At 54.4% G+C, this 16,975-nt stretch overlaps 1 protein-coding gene across 4 annotated transcripts in view; it reads right to left on the bottom strand.

Annotated features, from left to right (window-relative positions):
* The window catches only part of MOB3A (MOB kinase activator 3A), a 33,337-nt gene that overhangs the window by 13,214 nt on the left and 3,148 nt on the right, over positions 1–16,975 (bottom strand). The window contains exons 1-4 of one of the 4 annotated variants that reach the window (XM_004008634.5): positions 14,561–14,729; positions 8,806–9,329; positions 4,658–4,860; positions 1,166–2,465 (exon numbers count right to left, since the gene is read on the bottom strand). In XM_004008634.5, the coding sequence (XP_004008683.1) occupies positions 2,436–2,465; positions 4,658–4,860; positions 8,806–9,226 (654 nt within the window). In that variant the 5' untranslated portion in view covers positions 9,227–9,329; positions 14,561–14,729 and the 3' untranslated portion in view covers positions 1,166–2,435. Of the gene's footprint in view, positions 1–1,165; positions 4,861–8,805; positions 9,330–14,560; positions 14,730–16,975 lie in introns of those variants that run through there. The other 3 variants (XM_004008633.5, XM_042250230.1, XM_060415584.1) reach the window with 3 other exon arrangements.

Genomic DNA, 16,975 nt, shown 5'->3' with positions numbered 1-16,975 from the left:
AGGGTGCATGAGTTCCCCATGGCAGCCCTAACAAGTCAGCAAACTCATTGGCTTAAATAACACTAACTTATTTCCTTAAAGTCCTGGAGGTCCGAAGTCCAACTTGGGCCTCAAGGAGCTAAATCCAGGCGTAGGCAGGGCTGGTCCCTCTGGAGGCTCCAGGGAGCACCGGTTGCTGCCTTTCCCAGATTCTAGAGGTGCCTTATCCCTGGCTCGCGGCCTCTCCCTCCATCCTCATAGCCAGCAGCACCTCCCCCCGCCTCTTATAAGGACCCTGTGATGACACTGGGACCCCAGGAATCCAGCATCTCAGGGGCCTATACTTAACCCCTCCTGCAAAGTCTCCTCTGCCCACTGAAGTGACATGTTCACAGGTACCAGGACCAGGACAAGGACAATTTTGGGGGCTGTTGTTCCAAATAACGGCAAATAGCTCCCCAGACTTTAAACTGGTCCTGGAAGTCTCTGTGGTGTATTTGCAAAATCCAGGGGTAAGGAAACACAGGCTTCATTAGAAAGTATTTATTTCCAAGTAACCAGGAGTCCCCTGAAGACACTCTCTCCCTGCGATGGAGACGGCGCGCCCTCTAGGGGAAGAAAGCCACACACCGGGCTGGAATCCACTGGATCGAGCTTCTCATAAGACCGCTCTGTTGGCCCCAGGACCCCTGAGAGTAACACAATCCCGTATTTTGCATGTAAGAGATGTCTGGGGTAAACTCATGTGCTAAGGTCACAGGACACCTAGGATGGAGAAAACACCCCTGTTTGTTCCCTCTCACTCTACTCTTCTGCACCCAGTTCAAAGTTTTCTGGAACGTTTTTATGTTGCAAAGAGGCAACAGTTAAAATCACTTGATCTCAGCCAAAAGGCTGAGAAGCGACAACAGTTAAAATCACGTTTGCTCAGTGTCTAGAGCAATGTGAGAGAAAGCAGAAGTGGGGGAGAGGTGGGTGCCTTCTCAGTCTGTTTTCCAGATGCCGGGCACCCTGTGAAATTCTAGTCCCACCAATATGCTGTGCGTCTGATCATCTACTCGGGCACTCTGGGGGCCACAAACCGTTGTGACGGCGAAGATTTCTTTGCCCCTTGGACAAGGGCACCTTGGTGACAATTGTGGTGATGTGTCCTAACTCTAGGAAGACAAAAATGACAGTCATCAGCTGCAGATAAGGAGACTGGTTTATTTTGACGTCCCTGTGGGAATACCCACAAGTGCAGGAGGGTGGGCAGGGGACTCTCCCCTAGTCGCACTGCCTTCCTTGACCTGGCTGGTGACCTGGAGAGGCACAGTGGTTACGGCGTTTGGTTGTGGTTCTGCATCTAAAAGGAGCTACATTCGATTGGCCGGTTTCATAAAGTCTTTCTAGGCCTCCAGGAGCAGGGCTGGCAGCTTCTGAAGGACTGAGGCCCAGGTTGCGTTAGTTAATTGCACTTGTTCGGTGTCGGTGGTGGACCCTCTCCCTGACACCTTGAGGTAACTTGGAACCAGCGTGGCCTGGGCAGGTAGGGTTGCCATGGCCAAAGGCCACCAAGGATGCTGCTCGTGGGCAGGGAGGTGGCTAGTGGAGTGCCCCCACTCCAGCTTCTGCAGGGAGAAGGTGCTGGGGTTTGGTCCCAGAGTCCTGGGGTCGGGGGGGGGGGCGGGTGGCACACAAAGGGTTTCCATATGATGTTGGCAGGCATTAGGTGAAATTCAGAGGTTGTACACCCAGGGAGAGATGCTCCCTGGGAGAGTCACCCTGTTATTCATGGCAAAAAGGGGACATTTTTCTAGAAGGCAAGGGGAAGACTACCTGTAGGTAAAATGCCTTTTTTTTTTCTCCTAGTAACATCTCACAGCAGTTGTATACGAAACTATAAAAATTCACTCTTTTATGTGACATGAAGGGGCCCCAAGAAATGTGGGATGCAGGCGCAGGCTTGGGAAACTGATGGATGAGCCCAGGGTCCTGGAGGAACGGCGGACAGAAGTGGCTAGGGGAGGACGCAGGGACGACAGAAGCCAGGTGCTCGTACCGCTCGAAACCAGACCTGGGCCATGGTGGGAAGTGCTGCATGGCCATGGCCTTGCTGTTGGGCCCCAGAGCCCATGGCCAAGCATGCTGGCTAGTCAGGAGACGGACCCAAGGTGGGCCAGCCTCCAGGCAGATGCAAGTGGTTTCCAAACAAAGTGGGTTTTCCTGGTTGCTCACAACACAGAGAATCACAGAGTTCAATTTCCATCTCCCTCATGATGTGACGGCTGAGGAGACTAGGGCCCAGAGAGGACCGGACTAATGGCTGCTGCCACCTTGGAACCGGAGAGAGGATGCAACCCTGACAGCCCAGAATCTGCTGGGCTAGAAAACACTGGTCCCTGCGCTGGAGATGTGGCGCATAGCCGCAGCGGGGCCCCAGGGCGTGGCCGCAGAGACGACAGGGCCGAGGGCTCTCAGTGGCACATCCGTGCGGTCATTTCTTTCTGTTAAGAACAAGCAGGACATCAGGAGTCACAAAGGGAAGTCGGAGTGCATGGTGGCAAGGGGCCCACGGGCCTCATTTAACACAAACCTTACTAAACAGGGCATAGACAGTATGTGCCTCAGGCCAGGCGGCAGGCTCTTTATGAGAAGGGTCACAGTTTCTGCCTCCAGAAAGAACCCTAAGCATCAATGCAGGGGAAAGGACCATGGGATCAGGATACTAAGTGAAAACCATGAGCGTATCATCAAACTGCCCACGACTATTTTCCGTATTTGGTGAGATTCACATAAAATGAACTGTCCTCCTCAACAGTGGACAACCCCCACCTCTACCTGGTTCCAGAACATTCCACTACCCCAGAGGGAAACCCCTTCCCTACTAGCCAGAGCCTACAAGAGAATATACAAACACGAAAAAACTATGTTGAGATGTTTTTAGAGATTTTTAAAAGTTGTCAAAGATAAGCCTTTTGCAAAGACCCAAAGCAATGAAAGGAATCAGGGAAAAAGGTCACATGTAAAGCAAATTGGTGCCACCACTATGGAGAATACGGAGGTCCCATAGATTGATTCAGCCATCCTACTTCTGGGCATGTATCCAGAGAAAACTATAATTTGAAAAGATAAATGTACCCTAATGCTCACAGCAGCACTATTTACAATAACCAAGACATGGAAACACGCTAAATGCCTACTGACAGAGGAGTGGAGAACGGAGACGCGGCGCATCTATACAGCAGACTGTTATTCAGCCATGAGAAAGAGTGAGCTAATGCCATCTGCAACAACATGGATGGACTTGGAGGGCTTTATGCTTAGCAATGTGAGTCGGAGAAAGACAAACACCACATGATGTCACTTCTATGTGGAATCTAAAGTATGGCACAGATGAACTTATTTATGAAAGAGAAACAGACTCAGACATAAGGGAGAAAAGAAATAGGGATAAATCAGGAGTTTGGGATTAATGGATACACACTACTATATATAAAATTGATAAACATTTAAGTCCTGCTATATAGCACTGCTGCTGCTAAGTCGCTTCAGTCATGTCTGACTCTGTGCGACCCCATAGAGGGTAGCCCACCAGGCTTCCCGGTCCCTGGGATTCTCCAGGCAAGAATACTGGAGTGGGTTGCCATTTCCTTCTCCAATGCATGAAAGTGAAAAGTGAAAGTGAAGTCGCTCAGTCGTGTCCGACTCTTAGCGACCCCATGGACTGCAGCCTACCAGGCTCTTCTGTCCATGGGATTTTCCAGGCAAAAGTACTGGAGTGGGGTGCCATTGCCTTCTCCAGCTATATAGCACAGGGAACTATATTCAGTGTCCTGTGATAAACCATAATGGAAAAGATTATGAAAAAGAATACATGTATAACCGAGTCACAGTGCTGTACACCTGAAACCAACACAAGGTTGTAATCAAGTGTACTCAAATAAAAGGCCTCCCAAACAGCCCACATGGAGGCCCAGGGTCCTGCCAGGAAAGGTACAATTGGGGCGGGATATCCAGAGCGATGATCTTGTCTCCCAGGAACAGACCCGCACACCCAGTCACCAACCGGTCCCTGGAAGGTTCTGGCATTTCTGAGCTTGGGGAGACGTTCCCACTTCTTATAATGACCCCCATGAACAGTGGCAGCAGCTGGTGGGCACTGGGAGAGCAACCACCTGTGCCCTCTGACCTTGCAGGTCCTGCTCAGAGCCATTTGGGTAACACAGTATGGCATACGGGCTCCATGTCACAGCCCACGGGACCTGACTCAGGCACCTGAAATCTCCCATTTCTGGGGATGTGGGGGAGTCAATACTGACCAATTCGGCAAATCCCCCCAGACAGAAAGTGGGTGAGTGGTTGCAGGGGCTGAGGAGGGGGTGACTGCTGATGTGAAGACTGCTTTGGGGGTTGTGAAAGGTTCTGGAACTGGACTGAGGTGACAGTTGCAGGACCCTGTGAATGTACTAAACACTACTGACTTGTTCGTTTTTACATCAGTGGTTTTACCACATGTAAAGTTTACCTCAATTAAAACCAGAAAAAGAAGTAGCTCCTTGCTCTCCTGCCGCTTTGGCAGGAGGGATGGGCACCCCCACAGAGAAGCAGGGGCAACTGCAGGCAGGCGCCCCTCTGGGCCACTGAAACAGGGGGATCCCGCGCACCCGCTGCCTACCCCACGCCGCTCCCCGCTCACCAGTGGCTCCAGCTCCTTGGTGTCGATAAGGCCGAACTCAGTGACAAAGTAGTAGAAGTGCTTGTAGCAGGTGTTGACGTGAGCCTCGGAACCCAGCTGCGCGATGCGGTCAAAGTGGTGGATGTACACGTGCACGAACACGCGGAAGAGCCGCGACAGGATCTTCTTCACCACCTGCAGGAAGTTCTTGGGGAACGGCGTGCCTGTGGGGCGACGAGCATGGCTCAGCTTCCCTTCCCTCCAGGACCTGCGCCTCTCTGCCCCAGACAGCGCCCGGGGGCGGGCAGGGGCAGTCCTGCAGGCCCGGACATCCTGCCCTTCTCGCTCTCCGTGTCTGCCGGGCAGTGGACCTGACAATCCCGCTTCCGGGCGGCTCACAGGCTTCTGTCTATTTCTGGTTACATTTATTTTTCGGATAGGAACTGGGCGATGCATAAAAACCTATGTTCTGGACTTTGATGCTTTTCCCTTAATATATTTATGTCGTTCCATCTAAGTATGCTTCATGGTACAGCTTACATTTGAACATACACATCCTAACAATTGCATACACATCCTAACTTAATTGCATACATACATACATGCACCTTGTTTTTCTATTACTGAAATACATTTATTTCTATTTTTAACTTTTAAAAAAATTTTTTAAAATTGTGGTAAGGCTTGTCGCCCCAGCTGGGGGTGACCCTCTGGCGTCAGGCACATTCATGGGCTGCGCCAACATGCCCCTCCCCACCTTGTGTGTCCTCCTCGGCCCAGGGGATAGATGCCATGCACTCACACCACGTGACCAGTGCTACCGGGGGCTGCCCGAGACCAGGACGGACAGGTCCTGTGTCCTTCATGAGAGGGGCTCCATCCAGCCTGTGGATAGCCAGCCTATGGACAGCCACAACACTCTGGGATGCACTCACAGAAAATGGAATGGCAGCTGCTGGTTGGCAAGCAAATCTCCAAAGACATCCAAGTAGGTGCTTAGGATCTGTGTGCTCAGCAGCTCAAGGGGTGGTGTCAGCGGCCAGTCAGGGACAACTAGCCTGAGTGAGGGTTTCTCACGCCAGAGGCAGGTCCCAGGGTGTAGAGGCACGAGGCAAATGGGAAAGACCCTCCCCAAGACCGACCATCATGCTCCTGGCCAGCTCCCTCCTGTGTGTATGCGTGTCCCATACTGCTGATGGCACTGGTACTCCAGGCTGGGTGTCTGGGGATGTTCCTTTGCAGAAGGCTTGTTCAGCACCAGTGAGGCCTCTGGGTTTCCTGCCTCCATCCAACAGGAGAAAAGAGCTAAACAGAAGGAATGCCTGACTCTTTTAAACTAATTAAAAAATTTTTTGACTGTGCTAGGGCTTCGTTGCTGAGCGCAGGTTCTCTTGAGTTGTGTGTGCAGGCTTCTCACTGTGGTGGCTTCTCTTGTCGCAGAGCACAGGTCCTAAGTGCATGAGCTCAGTAGTTGAAGCACGCAGGCTTAGCTGCTCTGCCACATGTGGGATGTTCCCAGACCAGGGATCAAACTCGTGTTTCCTACATTGGCAGGTGGATTCTTAACCATCAGGGAAGCCCAAGAATACTTGACTCTTGGGAAAAACCATGTTCACAGGGCATCTGAGGCTCACCTGCTGTCCGTGAAGACCCATGAAACTTGAGTGGTGGGACAGTGGCCTTGAGGGCAGGAGGACCCCCCACAAGGGAAGGTCTCCTCAGCATTGGGAGGTCAGAGGGAACCAGAGCCTATGGCAGGCAGAGGAAGGTAGCACAGCATATAGCCACCACCTGCCACACAGGATCCTGGGCCCCACTAGGCTAAGGCCCCACCATGCCCCCTTTCCTGGGGGGGATGGGAATCACTGAGGTCCTCCTGGGTCATCCCAGGTGGAGAGGGAGCGACAGCCCCATGTGAGAAGGGCCTGGACACAGGATCTTCTGGGACTGCACTGCCCACGTCTGCAAGATGCCCTCACATGGAGTCACAAACCTGGCCCACCACCCACTTCTGTAGGGAAGTTTTACTGGAACGCAGGCCTGCTCCTCATGCACACTTGTTTACATGTCATCCACGATGGCTTTTGGGTTGCATGGCAGATCTGAGTATCCGAGGCAGCCCATCTGGTCCTTTATGGGAAAAGCGTGTGGATGGATCTCGGGTCTAAACTCAGGAGTACCCAGGTAGCTTTGGGGCTAAGTGGATGTTCAGGCATGGAAGCACCAGTGTGGGGGGCAGGATGAGCTTTTGGACCTGTGGTTTCTCTGTCTGCCCACAGATCTAGCCCTGAAGAGCACGGCAGGCGCCTGTTCTGAGTAGCACCGCAAACAAGCAAAGAGAAGCACTTCAGTCCTCTGGGGGTGGGGGTGCAGGTGGAACCAGGCCAAGGGGTGGGGCTGGCCCTGGGGTTTGTGGACAGGGCTGGAAGATACGGCCTGGGCCAGGCAGCCCCTACCCTCTGCTGGGCAGCTGGGTGACATCCGCCCAGTTCATTTCTCTCGCTCTTTTCATGCTCTCCTTTCTGGTGTGTGAGCACTGACTCGAGGCAAGCTTGAGTTCTAGGAAGTGGACCCTGCAGGGCCTCAGATGGTCCCAGCAAAGCAGTGACTCAGGATGACAGCGAGAAGGTGCAGACTTGGACCCGGGAACCTGACAGGGGACCGCCCAGGAATCTGTTTCGGGAAAGTGATGAGTGTGGGATGGCCTTTTCCCAGGTGGGTCCCTGGAAGCCCCTTGCCAGAGTCAACGTGGTTCACTGTACGGATGCTGAGTGAGGCCTGGGGGTGAGAAACTCAATGAAGCACGTAGCACGCCAGCAGCCCAAAGCCAGGCCCGAGGCCTGCTCACCAGTCAGCCTACCAGGACTCCAAGCAGCCCGGGTGAACATGAGAATAACATCTGCTGTCTCCTGGGGCCGCTCAGCGGCTCAGGACAATTCTTTCCCAGTTCCTGAGGCCAGAGTCCACATGGTGCCGAGCTGGAGTCCAGCTGTGGGCAGAGCTGGGTCCTCCACAGGCTCTAGGTAAAACCCGGTCCCATCTTTTCTGGGCTTATCGTCCCTTCTTCCTCCCATCACCTCACCACCTTCTGCCTCCCTGGGCAACGAGTCTCCCTCTGCCCCCTCATTAGGACCTTGTGATGACATTTAGGGCTCACTCAGATAATCCAGAACTGTCTATCTCAAGATCCCTCAACTCTGTGTGTTTAGTCGCTCAGCTGGGTCTGGCTCTTTGCTATCCCATGGAGTGCAGCCTGCCAGGTTCCTCTGTCCATGGAATTCTCCAGGCAAGGATACTAGAGGAGGTAGCTATTCCCTTCTCCCAGGGATTGAACCTGGGTCTCCTGCACTGCATGCAGATTCTTTAAAATCTGAGCCACCAGGGAAGCCTCTGCTTGAAGCAAAATGTGTCCCTTCACACACGGGAGCATCACTCAGTCATGAAAAGGAGAGAAGCCCTGACACTCGCTACCACGCGGATGGACCCTGAGAACACGACGCTCAGTGTGAGAAGCAGACACAGGACACACAGGGTGTGATTCCACCAATGGGAAACGTTCAGAACAGGAAAAGCCACAGACACAGACAGTGGGTTCCTGGTAGTCAGGGGCTGGGGAGGCAGTGCGGGTGACTGCTGAAGGGGATGGGGCTTCCTTTAGGGTGGTGGACTTTTTTTCCTTGGCTGCGCAGGGTCTTCACTGCTGCACGTGGGCTTTCTCCAGCTGCAGTGCGCAGGCTTCTCTTGTTGCAGAGTATGGGCTCTAGAGTACAGACTCAGTAGTTGTGGGGCACAGGCTTAGCTGCCCCTCAGCATGTGGGATCTTCCCAGACCAGGGATGCAACCCGTGTCCCCTGCATTGGCAGGCGGATTCTTAACCACTGGGCCAGAGAAGCCTCCAGGGAGATGGGTTTAGCTAGAGCTGATAGCTGCACGACACTGTGAATGTACTATAACGCCACTGAACTGCATTTTTTTTATTTGCCTTACCATGTAGCATGTGAGGTCTTAGTTCCCCAACTGTGCCCCATGAAGCAGAAGCGTGGAGTCCCAACCACTGGACCACCAGGGAAGCCCCTGAACCATGCACTTTAAATGGGTGGATGTAGCGGTGTGTGGACTCCATCCCAATAAAGTTGACCCTAAAAGAACACAAAAGCGCAGAGACTCACCGACGTTGGTGGGGAAGATGTCCTCATTGTTGATCTGCACCTCAATCCAGTCCATGAGCAGGTCCATGTAGCGGGGGGCTGACAGTGCCGTGGGCCGCCGGAACTTGTGCTCATCCTGCCAACGGTACTCGTACTTGGGGCCGCCCGACATGATGGGGCAGGAGCGCTCAGTGCAGCCGTCACTGATGGTGCCATAGATGAGGTTGACGCGGTTGAAGAAGTCCACCACGTGCACGGCCACCCAGTCGTTAAGCTCCTCGCCAGCGGGCAGCTGCACCGCCAGCTTCAGGTCCAACCCTGCGTTCAGCGAGGCCTGCGCCTTCTTGTGCAGCTCGAAGCGCTGGGTGCCTGGCTCAAACTTGCGCTTGGGCCGGAAGGTCTTGTCCTTGTTGAAGACCTGCTTTAGGAAGGGGTTGGACATCTTGGCCGCGCTCTCGGGACAACCCCCACGAGGTTTCCGAGGGGAGGGCCGGGCAGGACACTCACGACAGGAAGGTCACAGGGCCCCCAGGGCTCCCTCAGACCTGGAACACACAAAAAGGAAACATCGTGAGCCTTCTTGAAACCCTGTTCTAGAAGGACCAGCGGGTGGACTGGGGACGCTCTTGGGACTTGTGGTTTTGAGTTTCAACAAAAGGGCACACAGAACTGCCCTGGCACATCCCCTCTGTGCCCAGAGGCTTTTGGTAAAGAGAAAGTTGCTGGCCCCACATGCCACCTGAGGGCGGGCCCCTCAGGCTAGGTGGCAGCCTCTGTGAAGAGATGTCCATAGCCAGGGATCTGTGAATGAATCTTATCTGGAAAGAGAGTCTTTGCAGACTGATTAAGGATCTTGGGTTGCCCTATTCCTGGACTATCCGGGCACCCCAAATCCAGTGATGAGTTTGTAAGAGGCCGTGTGATGATGGACACAGAGATGGAGACTCCAAGGACCAGGGGCACTGGTGGAGCTGGGAGGGAGCCCCAGGAGGAACTAGCTCTGCCCACAGCCTGACCGTGGGGCTTCTGGGCTCCAGGGCTGGAAGGGCGTGGACTCCTGCTGCCTCTCCTCCTCTCTGTGGCTTGTGTCACAGTCTCGTCTCGGGACCAGGGCCCTCCATAACCCCATGGGCCCTCAGCTCTCTAGCCTAACATCTGCACAGATCCACGTCCAAGGGACAGGTAGGAATCTGGGGGACACTACCCACCCCGATGTACCACCTAAGTGAAGATGCCTCCACGAGTGGTCTGGTCTTGTGACAGATGCCGCTCATCTTGGGGACGAGGCCCCAGTGTAGGGGCTGCACTGCCATGGCCCGGCTCCAAGCCTCTGTTCTGTACTGTCTTCCCTGTCACATTGGGAGTAATAGACCCCACCGCAGGGGGCATGAAAGGGTGAAATCAAGCACAAGGAGCCTGGGTCTGGCTCATACTTGGGACCAGTCATGCGCTGCTCCTTCACCATCACCGCTCTGATGGCCACAATGGCCCACCGCCCCTAGCCCCGGCTAGGGTAGATATGCTTTCCTGGGAGTGGACCTGGTCAGGACTGGGTGGGGTGGAGATATCCTGGGAGCTCACCCAGGAGCAGCAGCAGAGGGGGAAGTGGGCCCAGGTTGGGGGAAGCGGAAGCACTGCCCAGGCTGGGCTCCAGCACACACAGCCCTGCACTCCTAGTGAGATGAAAACCACTTACACGTAATGTTGTAATATACACATGATGTTGTAATATATACGTAATGTCGTAATATACACGTAATGTTGTAATAAACACCTTTGGAGTCAGTCTCTTGGTCCTGGGACCTTGACCCTCCAGACCAAGCATGCTGTGCAGCAAACTGCGACAAACTGAGGGGCTTCGAACAGCCTACATTTACAATCAGAAACTTCTGGACATTCCATGTCTGAAAGGACATCGCGTGTCCTTGCACAGGGATCCCGTCACCCCCAGGGGACAATGTCATGCCACTAGGCTGACCTCAGTGATGGAGAAGCTGTGCCAGGGGATGGGCCTGAGGCTGGCAGGTCTGGTCACCTCAGCCCAGTTCACCCATGTCTGCACCCATGTCCACGGTCCAGATGGGGCGACCAGGAAGGGAAGGACCTCAGCAGGCAGTTAGTAAGCGCTGAGTCACGACCCACCACATCCTGGAGCCCAGCATCTCCTGCAGGCTCGGCTCTTCCACACGTCGGCAGGTCGGAAATCAGACTGATCCCCATTGGCCTGGGCCTCCTGGCACCTCTGGGTTAATTCCAGAGGCTGGACGGATAATGTGAAGGGCACACACCAGTGTTCTAGCCAGGGTGTCCTGCCTGTAGAGCCAGGAATAATTCTGACTCTTGAGTTATGAGAAACAAGAAAGAGGTTGCTCTGGTCTCAAGTGAGAGGGATGGCGGTAAGCTGGGCCCACAGAGTACTTCTTCTGGAGCATGGAGTGTGGAGGGCGGGGTCCAAAGGAGGGGTCCAGCACCTCTCCCCTTGGGGCAGGCGCAACCGTGACCCTACCTCTTTCCCCCTTCTGTGTCCTCCGCATGTCCACAGGGCCTGCTAACAGAGTCAGAGGCAGAGAAACGGGAGATGCTGCTCTGCTGACTGGGAGGATGGAGGGAGGGGCTGCAAGCCAGGGATGCGGTGCCTCTAGAAGCTGGAAAAGGCAGGAGCCGAAGCTCCCCCGGAGCCTCCGGAGGGACCGGCCCTGCCCACACCTGGATTTTAGCCCTGAGAGGCCTGAGCTGGACTCAACCTCTCGAACTGTAAGAGGATAATCTGTGTGGTTTGGGCTACAAAGTCTGTGGTGATTTGTTACAGCAGCCACTGGAAACTCAGACAGAGGCTACACAGAACATCTGAAGGAACGCCAGGGAGGGTAACTCACAGCTGACACAACCGGGTCACTCGGGCCCTGGCTACACGCAGGCTGGGGACCATCTGTCCTCCCCACTGGTAGGTGAAGCCTGCTCATTCTTCTGGGCCCCACTTGACACTGTGGGTACTGGAAGGTTGATTCAAAGCAGCATGAACTATGCAAAACACAGAGGCTGAGCATCCAGGAATGGAGCCAGATGTAAGGAGCCCAGTGAGGAGGGGAGGGACCTGCCGCCCCCAACGAGGACAGCGTAATCAAACAGGACAGTCAACAGGAACCCTCCTGCGTTGCTGGGGTAATGTAAAATGGGGTGGCTGCTGAGGAAAAGAGCCCAGCAGTTTAAAAACTGCAGTTACCATCTCACCAGCAGCTCTCTCCTAAGTGTCCATCCAAGTGATAACACTTGTGGGCGACACATGTCCACACAAAAACCTGTACGTAAGTGTGTCCAGCAGCATGATTCCTAACAGCCAAAAGGTGGAGACACCCAAATGCCCAGTAGTGCGTGAGCTGATCCACACATGGAAGCATCACTCAGCCATGGAAAGGAGAGAAGCCCGACAGTCGCTACCACATGGACAGACCCTGAGGACACGGTGCTCAGTGAGAGGAGCAGACACAGAAGGACACACAGGGTGACTCCACTGATGGGAAACGTGCAGAGCAGCCCGATCTGCAGACACAGGGAGTGGGTTCCTGGTGGTCAGGGGCTGAGCCAAGGGATGGGGTGACTGCTGACGGGAACAAGGTTTCTTCTGAGGTGACAGAATGTTCTGGAACTGGAGAGAGGTGGTGTTGCAGACAATGTGAATGGACTGAAAACAGCAGACTGCACACATGAAAGGCGGAGAGTCTGGAACATCAATGAGAGCCAGGAAAGCTGTTATTTTTAAAGTAGGGTGAGGAGACAGAGCAAGTGTGGGCTGAAGTGCTGCTCTGGGAACCACAAAGAACAGGCCATTTCCCTCTGGGTTCAAGCTGGGGCCAGAACTGCCTGTAAAATCTGCTTACTGTGCGAGGTGACAGCACAAACTCAGAAGACCACACGGGTGAAAGGCGCAGGCACTGACGTGTGAGAGAGGGAACGCGCGCGGACAGGCCGCCTGGCGACGGGGCAGGAAGCCACCTGTGCTCTGGCATGAGGAGGCCTGTCCAGAGACCAGAAGAGCTGCCCCTGAGGCCCCAGCCACCAGCATCACTTCCTGCCACCTTGGTTAACGCCCAGTGAGGCAGTCACGGTAACCCACAGAGCAAAGCAGAACCCTACTTTAAAGCTGGAAAGACTGAAGCCCAGACTTGCCACTACTGACACTGGGGCCACCCTGGGCACTATGGGGGTGAGCAGCAGCCATGCCCCCTCATGTGAGGAGCATCCCCCGTTGTGACGACCACAGATGTCCCCAGATGTGATCCAGTATCCCCTGAGGGCAGGAGCATCCCAGGTGAGAAACACTGGGCTAGAAGATGGTGACTCAGTACTAACCATTAACTACTAGTGGTCACCATTAACTACTACCCAGTTAATGAGCAAATCACTGTTAGGCTGCACAGCTGGTAGCAGAAGGAGTCAGTGTTTGCACCATGGACCGTGGGGATGAAACTGCGGTCCCTTCTGCCTGGCCACCCACCTCCACTGCCCCACCCTCCACTCTTCATCCCAAATCCAGGGCCAAATCCCTCCTAGCTGGGGCTGCTCCTGCACCAGGCACCTCTGCCGCACCTGCAGTCTGGTGTAGGTGCCTCCGGTTCTGACCCTCCCTGGTTCTGGAGGTATGGTAGAGACCTGTGCCTAGGGCCTGGAGGGCAGGAAGAGGTGCCTCCAAAAAGGGAGTGCAGCCACAAAGAGCCCAGCTGCCGTTTTTCTCCCAACGTGGATGATCTGAGACCCCCAGGAGGCCCCGGTTAAGAGGCCACCTGCCCTGACCCTCTGTTGCAGAGACTAGTCGCATCCCCTGTGCCGGGCAGCAGGGACTCCTCTGTATGAGGGCACTTGTGCTGGATGTGGCAGGTGGGGGCCCTGCGCCTCCACCTGCCCCCTGACCATGACCGCTAACTGCCGAGGGGCCGTGCACCCACCCAGGTGGTTCATCTGTAAACCAAGCAGCTCTCAGGGCCACTCCAAGAGCAGGTCAAGGGACAGTCCCCGTGTGTGGACTGACCAGCAATCCAAGCTGCCCTCCCCTGCACCTACCGCCTGCCAGCAATTTCTCACCCACGACTCACTTTAGCCTCCAAACACCCTCTGCCCGGGCTGAATGCAGCCTCACTTCAGCCATGAGAAGACAAAGCAGGGTGCTATCCCTCATCCAGCCAGCGTGGGGTTGGCCTGGGCTGGCCCCTGAGCCCCCACAGCGGCCTCTGTGCACGCAGGTGTCCAGACTCCTTATCTGCCCTATAGCCGGCCTTCTCACCCTCACAGAGAACCACAACGCCAAGAAAAATGCAACCTGCCCGCACCCCACTGCTACCTTCTATTGACTCTGGGGTCTCTGGGGCCACGTGACCTGTCAGACAGGCACAGGCTGTGGGGTGGTGAGAAGCAGGCAGGGACCCCACTGACCCGGGCGACCCCACAGCTCTATCTACAGCCCGTCAAGCCACGGACCAGACCCGCACCAGGATGGTTCTAGAAGATGGGGCAGGGTGATGAAGCGGGCTTATAAGGTTCCTGCCTACCTTTCTGTCTCCTGAGAAAGTGGGAGGGTTTTATTTTTAAGTGGAAGCAATGATTTTTGAAAAACTTCCTGGATGGACAGAATTCCCATCAAAACCAAACAGTACTTTCTATAAAAAACACACTCCCTTGGGCTCCTGTGACCAAGGAGTGGGCAGCCACTGGAAAGTGCCTTTTCCTTGAGAAGCACCCGGGAGTCACTGCAGCAGCCTCCCGCCACCAAAATCCCAGGTACCGTTTCTGGAGATCCCGGGTTTCTGCCCTCTCTTAGAAGACCTCCAAGGGCAGCAAAGGGAAAACCAGGAGAGGCTTCTCGGAATCCAGCACAAGGGGCTCCCCTGGGTCTTCCTGCACACTAGGTGAATGTGGCACTTACAAACTCCAAGAGTGACAAAGGTTAAAATGACAAAATTCCCCTGCCCCAGCACACACCCACCCACCCCTGTTCTTTTTCTAAAAACAAAACACAGTTCCTGTTGGCAACCGCCACACCTCAGCCCCGTCGCCACTTCCTTCCGGTGCCTCCACATCCTGCCTGGCTGATGACATTTGCCACTGTTGTGTGTAAACCCTGCCCCTGGCCCAGCAGCCTTTGTGGCTGCCTAGAAGATGCTCACAGCCCAGGATCTGTCCTGTTAAAGATGGTTGCGCCTCAGGGCTGTCTCCCATAGTCTAAATGTTTGTGTTTAAATACTGAGACTGCTCCCTGGGTAGGGAGGCTGCCTGCATCCTGAAGGACACAACAAAGGCCAGGTGCTTTAGATGGGCTCGCTATAGTCCAGTCCTCCTAGTAATCCTTTTTTTCCCCCACAAAAGCCAACTGATATATAATTCACATGACTATAAACCTACACAATTCAATGGATTTTAGTAAAATCATGAAGTGTGCAACCATCACCACTACCTAATTCCAGAACATTCTTATCACCCCACAAAGAAACCCCATGCCCATCAGCAGTTATCTCCAATCGCCCTTTTATAAGCAGAATCACACCCCCCCTCAAAAGACGTGCTGAAGTCTTAACAGGGGAGTGACCCCATGTGGAAGCAGAACCACTGCAGACGCCCTTAAGTTGAGGTCACCGTGTCCCACGAGAAGAGGGGCTCTGGACACAGACACAGACAGCCACGCGGCGGAGGCAGAGACCACGTGCTGTGTCTACAAGCCCTCCAAGCCGCGGGATGACCAGGATCACTGGCCTCACAGGAAGCGGGGGGCGAGGCAGTAAGGACCCTTCCTGGTGCCTCTGAGAGCCCTGAGCCCATGGCAGATAAGAGATGGCCTGGGATCTAGGCCCAGCTGTCCCCACCTCTACTGTCCTCTGCTCTGCCAAGACAAAGAGGGGCTGCCAGGTGTCCACAGCCCAGCGCCACGATTCTCCTTTGAAGCTCCTCCCTCTGTCTCAGTTCCCCACGGGGGCAAACACAGATTCTCTGTTCAACAAAACGGTGTCGGGGGTCGGGGGACAGAAAGGAGAGAAATGCAGGAGAGGTCGTGGGTGGTGTGTCCATGAAGGAGTCACACCTCTTCCTTCTGAGGACTTGTTCCAAAGCTGCAGAAGCCTTCACTGCGTGGCTGACTGACTGGAGAACTGAGTGTCAGAAAGGGAATACACAAGAAACCATGCCTCCAAACTTCCATCCACCACAAGCCCCACCTTTTCTGGCTGCCCAAACTTCCTCTCAACATCAGGGTCCTCGTGACTTGCCTGTGCACTGACCCCAGTCTGTGGGGAGGGTATCCACCAGGCAACACACTCTCTCCAGGCATTGGGAGAGCTCCCTCCATGCTCAGCTACAGCCATGGGTCTCAAATGCGGTGACCCTGCCCCCCAGCGACCACAGGGGAATGGGGCACTCCTGGCACTGAATGGATGGGGCCAGGGATATTGCTCCACATCCCACAGAGAGTGCCCAGGATGGCCCCCCATGGAAAGCAGCCCAGCCCTGGATGTATTATTTAGGACTCAGCAGCCACAGGAATGACCATCTCCTTCCCAGAACCTGGTTTCTGAAGTCAGATTCCCCTTTTCGGCTTAAGCAGCCTGAACTTCGCAATTCCAGGAAGTCAGGAGCTCACCAGCTGGGGCATGTCCAGAAGTTCCCCGAGTAAAAACCCAAGTTCCAAGTCAGCTGCTTGGGGAATTTTTGTTCAACCTCCATTTCAAGAACCCCTGGAGATGGAAGAGCAGCTCCCAGAATGATGGTTAATGGCTGACTCTTCCATGAACTAGGCTGGCTTGGGAGCATCATCACATATGAAGCAGACTGCCTTAACCTTGTTAGGAATACGAATCATCTCGAGCCCAGGAACTGAAATAGTACTTCCAAGAACCCTCTAGGGACTGAAACAACCACTTCTACTTTTGTTGAGAGAGAGGCACACCTAGAACTCAGCTTGTCACAGCTATGTGGGGCGCCTGGTGGGCAAACACCATGGTCCAGATTTGAGAGATGATAGACACACTTTCTCCTTTAGGTGGTTCAAAACAAAAGTATACTATCAAGCCTCAAAAAGACAGGAGGAGCTGGAAATGTGCACCATTAAGTGAAAGAAGCGCATGTGAGAAGGTGACATCGTGATTCCCACTCTATGATGTTCTAGAGAAGGCAGAGCTGAGCTCTGGGGACAGAAGAAGGATCAATGGTT

The sequence above is a fragment of the Ovis aries genome, chromosome 5 (assembly GCF_016772045.2).
Source record: "Ovis aries strain OAR_USU_Benz2616 breed Rambouillet chromosome 5, ARS-UI_Ramb_v3.0, whole genome shotgun sequence".
Lineage (NCBI taxonomy): Eukaryota > Metazoa > Chordata > Mammalia > Artiodactyla > Bovidae > Ovis > Ovis aries.
This window is presented reverse-complemented; position numbering and strand designations above follow the sequence as displayed.